The sequence below is a fragment of the Nerophis lumbriciformis genome, linkage group LG01, assembly GCF_033978685.3.
Source record: "Nerophis lumbriciformis linkage group LG01, RoL_Nlum_v2.1, whole genome shotgun sequence".
NCBI lineage: Eukaryota > Metazoa > Chordata > Actinopteri > Syngnathiformes > Syngnathidae > Nerophis > Nerophis lumbriciformis.
Genome location: NC_084548.2, coordinates 20,408,257 through 20,420,590, shown reverse-complemented (window position 1 = coordinate 20,420,590; position 12,334 = coordinate 20,408,257). Strand labels below are relative to the sequence as shown.

The 12,334-nt window shown below is 39.1% G+C and overlaps 1 protein-coding gene across 2 annotated transcripts in view; it reads left to right on the top strand.

Moving 5' to 3' along the window:
- The window catches only part of samd11 (sterile alpha motif domain containing 11), a 119,158-nt gene that overhangs the window by 46,287 nt on the left and 60,537 nt on the right, over positions 1 to 12,334 (top strand). For both annotated transcript variants that reach the window (XM_061977131.1, XM_061977122.1), the window contains exon 4: positions 10,904 to 11,013. In XM_061977131.1, coding sequence (XP_061833115.1) covers positions 10,904 to 11,013 — 110 coding nt within the window. The remainder of the gene's footprint in view (positions 1 to 10,903; positions 11,014 to 12,334) is intronic.

Sequence of the window (12,334 nt, the reverse complement as noted above, 5' to 3'; positions counted from 1 at the left end):
ACTACAACCGTCCGTTTCAATACATGCGTAATCTGTTGAATCGTTTAAGCCGCTGAAATCCGAGTTTGAATCCGAGCTAATGTTGCTATACCTTGCTGTTCTATCCGCCATATTTTTTTGTATCGGCATCACTGTGTGACGTCACAGGAAAATGGACGGGTGTATATAACGATGGTTAAAATCAGGCACTTTGAAGCTTTTTTTTAGGGATATTGCGTGATGGGTACAATTTTGAAAAAAAATTCAAAAAATAAAATAAGCCACTGGGAACTGATTTTAATGGTTTTAACCCTTCAGAAATTGTGGTAATGTTCCCCTTTAAGATTAAGATTGATTTTGGTTTTCAACCACAATTTTCAGGTCAAATGCATCTCTAAGGTTGGACAAACTTGAACTGCCCTCATGTATGACAGACAATAAGTAATATCATCATCTTTTGCCTTTGCTTTGTTTTTAACGGCTTCTTTGCGACACCTGTTCCATAAAAAAAGACCAGGCTCAGCAATAACACTGCAGGTGTTATTTTTAGTCATCAAAGCAGTGGTGTCCAAAGTCTGGTTCACCGGCCATTTGTGGTCCGCAGATAGGTTTTTATTGGCCCACAAGTTGTACAACATATATTTATCGTTAAATATGGCTTGCATCAGAACATTACAAAGGATGAAAAGTGCCATTTAAAAAAAAAAATTGGATTAATAACATTTCTGATTTTGATTAATCACAATTATTCATTTGCTTGCAAAATATTAACACACTTTGGAAAAGACCCCCATATTTTAATACAAATGCACTTTTATTCTCAAAATGTCATAAAATAACAACAACAAAAATTATTGAATGCACGTAATTTATTTGGTCAAAACTTAGATTTCTAGTTAGTAAGTACTGTCAAGTTTGTTTTGAAGCAACATTTGCCACCAGTGGGAGTCTCCTCACTCATCCTTGCACTGGTGTATGCATTGACCTGATCAATGACCATATTTCAGGTAACCAAAAAGATCATGTACAGACAAATTAAATTGCATAATCAATATGTGTTAATTAGTGGTGCACCAAAAAAATCGATTGGCATCCGAATTGCAATTCTTATTTATTCCACCGTGCTGTATATTAGCTTGTGCTGTATTGTATATATTATATAATCATATAATATATCAGTATATATTATATACTGTATATATAATATGTAAAGTAGGGCTGGGCGATATGGTCTTTTATTAATATCTCAATATTTTTAGGCCATGTCACGATACACGATACAGTATATATCTCGATATTTTGCCTTAGCCTTGAATGAGCACTTGAAACATATAATCACAGCAGTATGATGATTCTATGTGTCTACAATTAAACATTCTTGTTAATACTTCATTAATATATGCTTATTTTAAACTTTCATGCAGAGAGGGAAATCACAACTACCGTATTTTTCGGAGTATAAGTCGCACCTGCCAAAAATGCATAATAAATAAGGAAAAAAACATATATAAGTCGCACTGGAGCCCTGCCAAACTATGAAAAAAACTGCGACTTATAGTCTGAAAAATACGGTAAGTCAATTTACCAAAACTGTATTTATTAAACAGTTATTAAGCAGTGGCACAAACATTCATGTCATTTCCAAAACAGAAAGTGCAAGATTGTCAGAGACATTTTAAAACAAGCTATGAGTGCACTTTTGTGCATGATGTCACTAAGATTACATATCAAAACAACACTAAATTAAAGTGTACTTTTTGTACAGAATGCCACTACAATAGTTTAAAACAAATAAAGTGCACTTTTGTGCATGATGTCACACAAGATATTTCAATAACTGTTAAATAAAAATGAGCTGCATAATAGGAAATCAAATAGTGTATGACCTTCACTATGTGGTAGGTTACTGCGGACGTTATCTCCTTCTGTTGTTGACTATTTTTTTCATACGGTGTTGATGTGGAAATAGTTGCTTTGGCATTTTGTTGGTGTGGCACCGAACGGAGATGTTGACATGCGGAGTTTCAAGCACTCTTCATTCTCTAGCTAGTGACTTTTCAAATGATGCTACACATTAGCAGTGGTGGTACTTTTTGTAGCAACGCTTTTGCCGCATAATTGTTCAACATCTTCCCGCTTGAAGCCAAACCACCGGCAAACGATGGACCCCCTGCTGTTTTTCTTGGGAATTAATTCTTCCTTCATTTGTTACCAGATTCGCACCTTCTCTATCTCGTATTACCACCCGCACCGCACCGTTAGCACCACAGCTAACGTTACCATGTCGCTACCTGTCTGCTCTGTGGGAGCGTGTGACGTTGCACACGTGACGTGTGTAAGAAGGTGCGCTTGTTTTAAGTCTCTGTGAGAAGGAGAGACAAGAAAGAGTGGGAAACGCATGCAGTGTAATGCCCGCAGCTAAAAAGTAACTGCGTGAGAACGTATACCGTATTTTCCACACTATAAGGCGCACCTAAAAACCTCCAATTCCCTCAAAAGCTGACAGTGCGCCTTATAATCCGGTGCGCCTTATATATGGACCAATGTTGAGCCACAACAGGTCTCGCAACTACGGTAAATACGCCGACCTCATTTTCCCCCTTCTACGGCTGCTTAGAAGCGCTTCATCTTCCACGGGGGAAAATGAAGTCGGCGACTGCTTACCGTATAAGAAGAACTTCTTCTTCTACGGGGGAAAATGAAGTCGGCGGCTGCTTACCGTATAAGAAGAACTTCTTCTTTTACGGGGGAAAATTAAGTCGGCGGCTGCTTACCGTATAAGAAGAACTTCTTCTTCTACGGGGGAAAATGAAGTTGGTGGCTGCTCACCGTAGTTGTGAGACCTAAACTTTATGTAAAGACCCAAAAATGGCTCCTATTAAGAGACACGCTTACGACGCAGAGTTTAAACTCAAGGCGATCTGTCACGCAGTAGAACACAGGAATAGCAGCAGCGAGAGAATTTAACATTAACGAATCAATGGTGCGGAAGTGGAGGAAGCAACATGATGACCTGCGCCAAGTAAAGAAGACTAAACAGAGTTTCCGAGGGAACACAGTTTAATTCGGACACAGAAGAAGAAGAATTCGAGGGATTCGTGGATGAGGAATAACTTCATAAAGTGAGCTTTACATGTTTATTTTGTGTGTTGTGTTGTGTGACATTAACGTTTGAGCAACGTTGAGTTATTGATATATTGTTATTGCTCTGCACTATTTCGAGTGTTACTATATTATTATTGCACTAACGTTTGATTTACCGTAACAGTATCACTGTTTTTTACCTGTTTATTGAATCAGGGAAAAGTTCCCCTCCACTATGTGATATAAATGTTGCACTACATGTTATACCTCGCTGTTGTTAAAAGATAAACAAAACACCACGTCACTGACTTTACCTCGGGGAAAATAATAAAACAGCTGTTTATTCATTTTGGGAGTGAACAGAGTTGTCAGAACGCTGGTTTGTAATATATTAATAAAGTTTGACTGACCTATCTGACTGTTTTGTTGACACTCCCTTTAGCGCAGCTCCATCTAATGGATGCATAGGTGCGCCTTATAATCCGGTGCGCCTTATATATGAACACAGTTTTGAAATGTGCCATTCATCGAATCAAATCAAATCAAATCAAATCAACTTTATTTATAAAGCACATTTAAAATTTACCACAGGGGTAGCCAAAGTGCTGTACAATGGGCAGGTTAAAAGATAATACGAGTACCAAGAAAACACAACACAACACAAACAAAACACGATAAAAAATAAATAAATAAAATAGAATAAATAAAAACATAAAAAACAGGTTCACAGCATGTGTATTATGGGGCGCCATTGCAGGATGGATATCACTCAGTGTTAAAAGCCATGGAATAAAAGTATGTTTTTAAGAGAAATTTAAAAACAGGAAGAGAGGCTTGTCTAATACTCAGAGGTAGGTCGTTCCAGAGCTTGGGAGCAGCAGCGGCGAAAGCTCTGTCACCTCTAAGCTTCAGCCTTGTGTCAGGGACCGTCAACAGCAGCTGATCGGCTGATCTTAAGGATCGGGTGGGGCAGTAAGGCTCGATCGAAGGTGCACCTTATAATCCAGTGCGCCTTATAGTGCGGAAAATACGGTACTCGAATATCATGATATAGTCATTTTCTATATCGCACAGAGACAAACTCGTGATATATCGCGTAAATCGATATATCACGTAAATCGATATATCGCCCAGCCCTAATGTAATGTAAATATTACATATATGTTATATTTTATATTGCTACTAGGGTTGTGAACGATAAACCGATGCGACCGATTATTCGATTCAACAAGTGAGCGATTAGGCTGCATCGGTAGCAGACTCCTCAATCAATGCGAATAATTCATGAATTCCTAGCTGAATCGGTTATAGAGTCATGGATCGGTTATCGCGAGACCTTGCATGGGTTGGCTAGATTACAATATGCGCCAGCGTCTCTAAAACAACGCGGTAGCCGCCTAGCTAGTATTAGCACGAGTGATAAACAAGGGACAACACGGAAAATGAAGGAGGAGAACGAAAACGTCAGTCTGACCGAAGGTGATAATGGACCGAGAAAGATTTGCAACGCATCGGGGAGACAGAAATCCAAAGTGTGGACAGTTTTTGGGTTTTCTAAGAAGGAAGGGAAGCTCGACAGAAGCCATGCTATTTGTAAATTGTGTCGAGCATCGTTGACGTACACTGGCAGCAGGTTGAAATATTGAATCTTTGTTACCTACCTCTAGTGTTCAAAAATATGCACAGGCTGAAATATTGCACTTTGTTGTTACTATTCTGTGCTACTTTTACCTCTGGAGTTCCCATCCTACAATTCAGCCAGACTTTTTTTGGTCCATGTCTAAAAATAAATACATTGACATGTGATTTTGTTGTTCTGTTTGTTTTGCCAGTGCCATAAAGCCATAATGCTTGGGGATTTGGAGTCTTGAATATTAACCGTCAAATCGAATCGTATCGTTCGGAATCGAATCCAATCGAATCGGTCTGTAATAAAAGGATATCGTTTTTGAATCGAAACGTAACCTGTGTATCTAGATGCATATCGAATCGTTTATCAGAGAGAGATGTGCAACCCTAATTGCTACTATGGTACATTTTTAGTCTACTTTATACATGCATTACCCTTTCCATCCTTTGTAACCGAGCTACTGTGTGGAACAATTTCCCTTGTGGATCAATAAAGTTTGTCTAAGTCTAAGTTCAGTTTTGGATGTAGTTACAGAGTTTTGTGACATCCCCAACACAATAGAGAGTTGGAGTTTTAACAGCCTTCAATCACCCCAGCGTCTGGGTCAGTGTGTCTCTCCTGTAGTTCAGGATAAAAGGACATAGTTGGCCAGTACGGGGATGAGCTCAGTATAAAATGGCGGCTCGTGTCCTTCTTAGCGACCACTAATAATAATAGCTTCACACGCCATCCTTAGGCTCTCGTCCTTCCTAACTCGGGCTTTAGCGGCTCCCGTGGGAGCGCTGACTCAGGTGACTGGGTTTTAAACTCCAGCCGCCTCTCCATCTCGCAGGGCTTGAGTGTGACCTTGCCGCCACCCACTGAGAAGAAGAAAAAAGGAGGTGGGTGGGGGGGGGTGGGGGGGGGGGGGGGTGGGGGGGGGGGGGGTGATAGTCCTCGGCCCCTCATTAGGCGGGACAGCTCAGGAAAAGTGCGCTAATTACCTCACTAACAACGTCCTTGCCGTTCATGGCTTAGAGCGAGCAAGCGGCCATGGGATAATAACCCCATAACCTCTCTGAGAAGTTCAGGACAGTATTATCATGATCACTTTGAGTGACGGGCCGAGGGTGGCGTTTTAACGCAGCTATCTGATTGATGGACTTGGCATCCAGCAGGGTGTCGGGCGTGGTTTGTTAGCATTTCGTCTTGACATATGACTTTAAAGCACTCTTTTCTGCATTTCATTTTCATTGTGAAGAAAACCCCTCGCCCTCCCAGACAAGGACGGCTTCTGGCTTTAAAGTTAGTGTCTTAAAAAGAAGTCTATAATTAGCGTAAAATGTTTGCTGTTCGCCGGCCAATCGAGTGTCTCCTTGCTTAGGTGACCGTCTGACTGTTTTCTGAGTCATCGCCTCTGTGACACTGAGAAACGAGCGTCGGGGCCAGCATTAGGCCCCTCGACGCTCGCCTTCATCTTTTTTGTTAGCGTGTGGAGAGCAGCCTGGCGGCCCGCAGCCTGACATTACGGCGGCAGCCTGTAATCACGAGGCTGTAAAAAACCCAAATCCGGCGGCCGCAAACAGTGTGGCATCGTCATAGCGGTGGCAGCGGAGCACCATTCACCGCTTCTGTCCCATAAACGGCTGCCTTGCCGAGTCACAGCAAGACCCCCTTCAGAGAGTCCTCTGCTTCCAATCAGGATTATTTGTGTGTGACATGTGAGGATGCTTATGACATCACACAAGAAGCTCTACTTGGGTGATAACGTGACAAAATAAGGAAAACTTAGCCGAAAAAAAGTCGAGCCTGAGCCTCTCCACAAGCTGTTTGCCATTAGGCGTGACTACATTTCCACTACACTCCCCCTGAATGCTAAGCGGCTATTTCCCATCATTATGGCATTTAATGCGATCAGGATGGTAATCAGATTGCAAATGAAATACCCCCATGACACAGTTGTGCGGGTCTACTGGCGAGGAAAAGAGGTAATTGCTGGAGAATTGGGCCGCCCCAGCCAACTTTGAAAGGTAACCCCGCTTTTTTTGGAAGGTTGGGGGGCTCTCCGCTGTGTGGGTTTTGGGTTTAAAGAAAGCATAAGGATACGTTTTCTGCACCAGAGCTCCCCCTACAGTTGGGAAGTTCCTGTCTCTGCAAAGTTATAGCAAGCACAAGTTCAGTTCAGTTTATTTGGAACATGCATCCGATACAATGTAATGCATCACACATTTGCAGTTGTTCCATTACAGCACGTCCGAAAAGGAGTAGGAAGAAGCAGTGCTTATTTAATCCTACCCCTTTTCATACCATAGCAATTGTATCTAATTCCCTTGTTCTCTGTAACAGAACAGTGAACAGTGAATAAATAATATACCATAGTAAGTAAACAAATATTAAATACATAAATTATCTTTGTCTCAATGAAAGAAAAAAAAAAAAAGGGTTCAAGATGTTCATCATAATTCTTGTTCTGTGTACTTTGTGAACACTTGAACAGTCTCTTAAACTGAATCATATTGGTGCTTTGTTTGATTTCTTTGGTTAATCCATTCCATAATTTCATTCCACATACTGATATGCTAAAGGTTTTAAGTGTTGTACGAGCATACAAATGTTTTAAATTAGATTTTCCTCTAAGGTTATATTTCACCTCTTTTGTTGAGAAGAATTGTTGTACATTCTTGGGTAGCAGGTTATAGTTTGCTTTATACATAATTTTAGCTGTTTGCAAATGCACCAAATTGTTGAATTTCAATAATTGTGATTTAATAAATAGAGTTTCTATGTTCTCTATATCCAACATTATGTATTCTTCTAATTGATCTTTTTTGTAGCACATTTAGCGAATAAAGCACACATTTGTGAAGTGAAGTGAATTATATTTATATAGCGCTTTTCTCTAGTGACTCAAAGCGCTTTACATAGTGAAACCCAATAATCTAAATTACATTTAAACCAGTGTGGGTGGCACTGGGAGCAGGTTGGTAAAGTGTCTTGCCCAAGGACACAACAACAGGATGGCGTAAGCGGGAATCGAACCTGGAACCCTCAAGTTGCTGGCACGGCCACTCTACCAACCGAGCTATACCGGTTATATAAATATTTATATTTGTAGTTGTTTCCCCATATTTCTACACAGTAACTCAGATATGGTAACACTAGCGAGCACTAAAGAATATGAAGTGATTTTTGGTCTAGAACATGTTTTGCTTTATTCATTATTGATGTGTTTCTTGCTACTTTATGTTGTATATATTTTACATGAGATTTTGTACAAGTCACTTAGCACGCACACAACTCTGAACGGGGATTTATGCTGCCGATTCCGATACAGATCATCCATGAGTGAGATCGGCCGATACCAACACCAATACGGATCACCTGTACCAACTGTAAATGTTTTACCTTATTTATAGAGAGTGCTATTGACAATATCAGCACAATATTTCAACTAATTCTTATTTCTTCTTTTATTTCATAAAATTGTTTGAGCAAAGCAAAGTCAATAGTACCTAATAACTAAACAAAATCAAAAATTACTATCCATTATGCATTGAAATCATGTTTTCTGTGGGTCCGTGTACTCTCCGCTCATTCTATTTCCAAGTCTGAAACGCAAGTCAAAAAACTAAATTAGGGCCGTTTTTCGATTTTTATTATATATGGCAGATTTGAAAACAAACAAAAAAGGGTTGATTTTCATTAAAATATTGCCATAAACTAAACTGGTGGCTGCTTCTGCTTTGACTCAAACTTGCTAAAAGTGAATTCTAGAGGATCATTTGGAACCTTTTTTTTAACCTGGGGATTGCGATTATTTCTTCACCTAAATGGAATTATGTGAGCGCCCCCTCGGTCAACATCCCAGAGAGTGGAATTTATACAGTGAGTGTTGTATTATGGTTAGTCTGTATGTTTAGCACCTAGTAATGCTGCACATGCTATAGTGTCACAATAAAGCTGCATTCGCCGGGTAGGAGTTGGCTTCTAAAACTTATTGCTCATCCTCTTTGTGTTCGGACTCAAAAATATGAGGTTCTGGATCATAATTTTTCCAAAAGTAATAGTTGTTGGCTCTTACAAAGTCTGCTTGATTAGCGTTGTTGTCGATGGGGAAGGGATCTTTGGTTCCTAGCGCGACGTCACGCAATCACGTGACTGGCTTCCTCATTACCTCTCAAAATGGCTCGGAAATCTCCGTGAAATTGGTGCTATTTTGATCGTATCTATTTGCTCGCAAACTTTTGGTGTCATACATCAGTTGAATATGAGAATAGCTTCAAAATAGATGCAACTTGTTTTTCCACTCTACTGGTTAAATCTACATTTAATTCACTTCCTTGTGGTCTAGATAACATGTATTGGATATGCTTTGGTGTAAAGTTTGCGTACATTTTGCTCCAGTCACATTTATAACCCGTTTTTTAAAAAGTGTCTGGAAGATGTTTGATTGTGGAGACGTTCGTAGATTGCAAATGAAACCACTTCCCAAAGTCTCCAAAAGTATCATCATTTATATTTTGAAAATGTTTGAATATATATCTTGAAGTTGTCACAGCTATTATTTTTACCCAGACATGATCAAAAATAAACTTCATAAACATGTAGATTCACTCGGCCACAACAATAAGTACACCTGCAAACTCCCAGATCGATTCAGAGCTGCTTTTAGCTGCATATATGTCACTGCATGTCCCACGTCGGGGTTATTATGTGTATGCCAAGATTTTATGAAAATAATACTTTATCCTCCCTTTTTGTGTGTTTTATCATAAGCCAAAGCAGACAGAGCGGGGATGAGCTCCTCCCCCTCTGGCTGACAGCTTGACTTAATGTCCAAATAAGTGCTTCCACCTCGTGGTGACATCACACTTAGCCAAAGAGAGGCATCCAGAACCGCGTCCAAGCTCGAAGCAAAATGCATGAAACTTATGATTTGACGCTTTGGCATTTTTTAACATGATTATCCAACATTGTAACAATATTTATTAGTCAGAAAAGACGAAAACCATCATAGCTTTGGTGTAGTTCATACAAGTTACAATGCCATAACGCTCCTTACTGTAAGCCATTGCGGTTAAAGCAGAAAGTAATTCAGGTTTGTGTTTTCAGGTATTTTTCGGAGTATAAGTCGCTCCGGAGTACAAGTTGCACCGGCCGGAAATGCATAATAAAGAAGGAAAAAAACATATATAAGTCGCACTGGAGGATAAGTTGCATTTTTTGGGGAAATTTATTTGATAAAACCCAACACCAAGAATAGACATTTGAAAGGCAATTTAAAATAAATAAAGAATAGTGAACAACAGGCTGAATAAGTGTACGTTATATGCGGCATAAATAACCAACTGAGAACGTGCCTGGTATGTTAACGTAACATATTATGGTAAGAGTCATTCAAATAACTATAACATATAGAACATGCTATACGTTTACCAAACAATCTGTCACTCCTAATCGCTAAATCCCGTGAAATATTATACGTCTAGTCTCTTACGTGAATGAGCTAAATAATATTATTTGATATTTTACGGTAATGTGTTAATAATTTCACACATAAGTCGCTCCTGAGTATAAGTCGCACCCCCGGCCAAACTATGAAAAAAACTGCGACTTATAGTCCGAAAAATAGGGTAATTATTTTTGCATTGTAAAGTGGTGAATATATTATTGTTCCAACCTGGTTATGAGATGACTTTTTAATGAATAGTGTACCTCAGACAACACAATTTATAATTCACAACTGTGCAAACAGATTATTTTCCGTGCAGTGCATGAAAAACATAATTTACGGACCACGTTATTTCACCGTCACCCAACTCATTTTAATATGTCTGCAATATTCAATCTTCCCTTCAAACAAGTGCTATGAAGGTCTAAGAAGCGCCATAATCAGGTTTTAAGCTGTTAAACGACTTAGGAGTGGTGAATCTGCATCCGAGTATGGAAGATGGGTGGGGATGAGACCCAAAAGTGCTGGATGCAGTAGTTTGTCAGAGTGCATTACACACCTGCGCCGACAACAACAACCACAACAACACTTGTAGCTGCTGAGTTTGTGTTTCGGGGGGTTAGTCCTACTGTCTGCTTGGAGCCTTTCTCGTGTAAGTCAAGTGTGGCGAGAGTTTATTCCAAAGTGGTTTGGATCTCTTTTTTTTTGTGGGATTTCTGTTTGTTTGGAGGTGTTTAACAGTTTATTGCTCTTCTCTTTCTCTTTCTGGTGTGTGTTAGTCGTGACAGTGACCTCTCTACAATCATCTCCAACCTGCACCACAGCAGACAGCATGGCGTGCCTGAGGGCCAGTCTGCTTCCGACCACAACACCAGTGCAGGACACACAGGTAGGACCTCCGCTGATGCTGCACATACTGTATAAACTGTACAGTACATGTTTGTGTGTCATTCCCTACAACACATGTAAGCTTCATCCTTTTATTTGACCAATTTGTGCATTTGGGGGATTTTAACTTACTGTAAGCTTATTATTCCTTTCCTGAAGGTCTGTCACTTAATGTTCTTCCTCCGTCCCGTGCATCACTCCAGGGGGGTTAAACCCCATGTTTTAAATTACCTCTAAATAAATAGCGTTGTTTGCCATTAATCCAGTGCGCAGAGGAGCCATGGTGTGCTATAAGCTAAGAGCTTTTCTTGCAGCTTACAAACAGAACAGACAGCATTTAATCACAGCTATTTGTCAAGTAGTCTGTGTGAGGATATTGTGTAGCCATTAAAGACATATGGCTAGGTAACGGTCCCGCTAATCAGCTATTATCGCGCTGTATTGGATGTTTTATGTCACTTGGGTTAACAATGACATATGTGTGTGTGTAGGCTAAACACTGTAGAAAAACAGCACATCATTTTCATTGGTTATTAGCTGGGCAGCACAAGCAGTAGTTGTTGCAAAACTCTAGGACTAGTTCAATCTGTGTGTGAGATCACTGTCAGCTAATTGTTAGGATGTTTTTTTATGTTAAGTGTCTTTTATCTGAACTACATGTTTGGGCTACGGTGCTTAATAACTGGTCGTATTAGAATTAAAGAGTATGTTTGTTGCAAAAAATGTATGGTTACGGTTATGTATTAGTTTAATTAGAACATGCATACAGTTACACTATGGTACATAGTCCCCAGTTTTTCATTACAACATGACGGAAAAGGAGTAGGAAGAAGCAGATCTTATTTAGTAACCCAAACCCTTTTCTATTTCATTGCAATTGTTAACATATTTGTTCACTTCCTGTGCTCGATTTGTATCAAAAGCAAATTAAATCAATCTTAAAAACAATCCTCATGAATAAATAGTTGTTTATAAGTTGTGAGTCACGTAATAAGATGAATACAATTATCTAGTTTTATAATACGGTTCAATATGTTTATCAGGATTTTTTTCCTTTGTACTATGTAAACATGTTGATTTTGAACAGTTTCTTAAACTGGATCATATTAGTACATTGTTTTATTTACTTGCTTAATCTATTTCATAATTAAATTCCACATACTAAGGATTTTTAGTGTTGTATGCAAACACAAGCAAGGATTTTCAAATACAGGAAGTACAATTTAAAGCAACAAACAAATATTTTAAATAAATTGTTTATATTATTACTGTTTTTAATAATAATTATATAAATGTGCATTATATATATATATATATATATA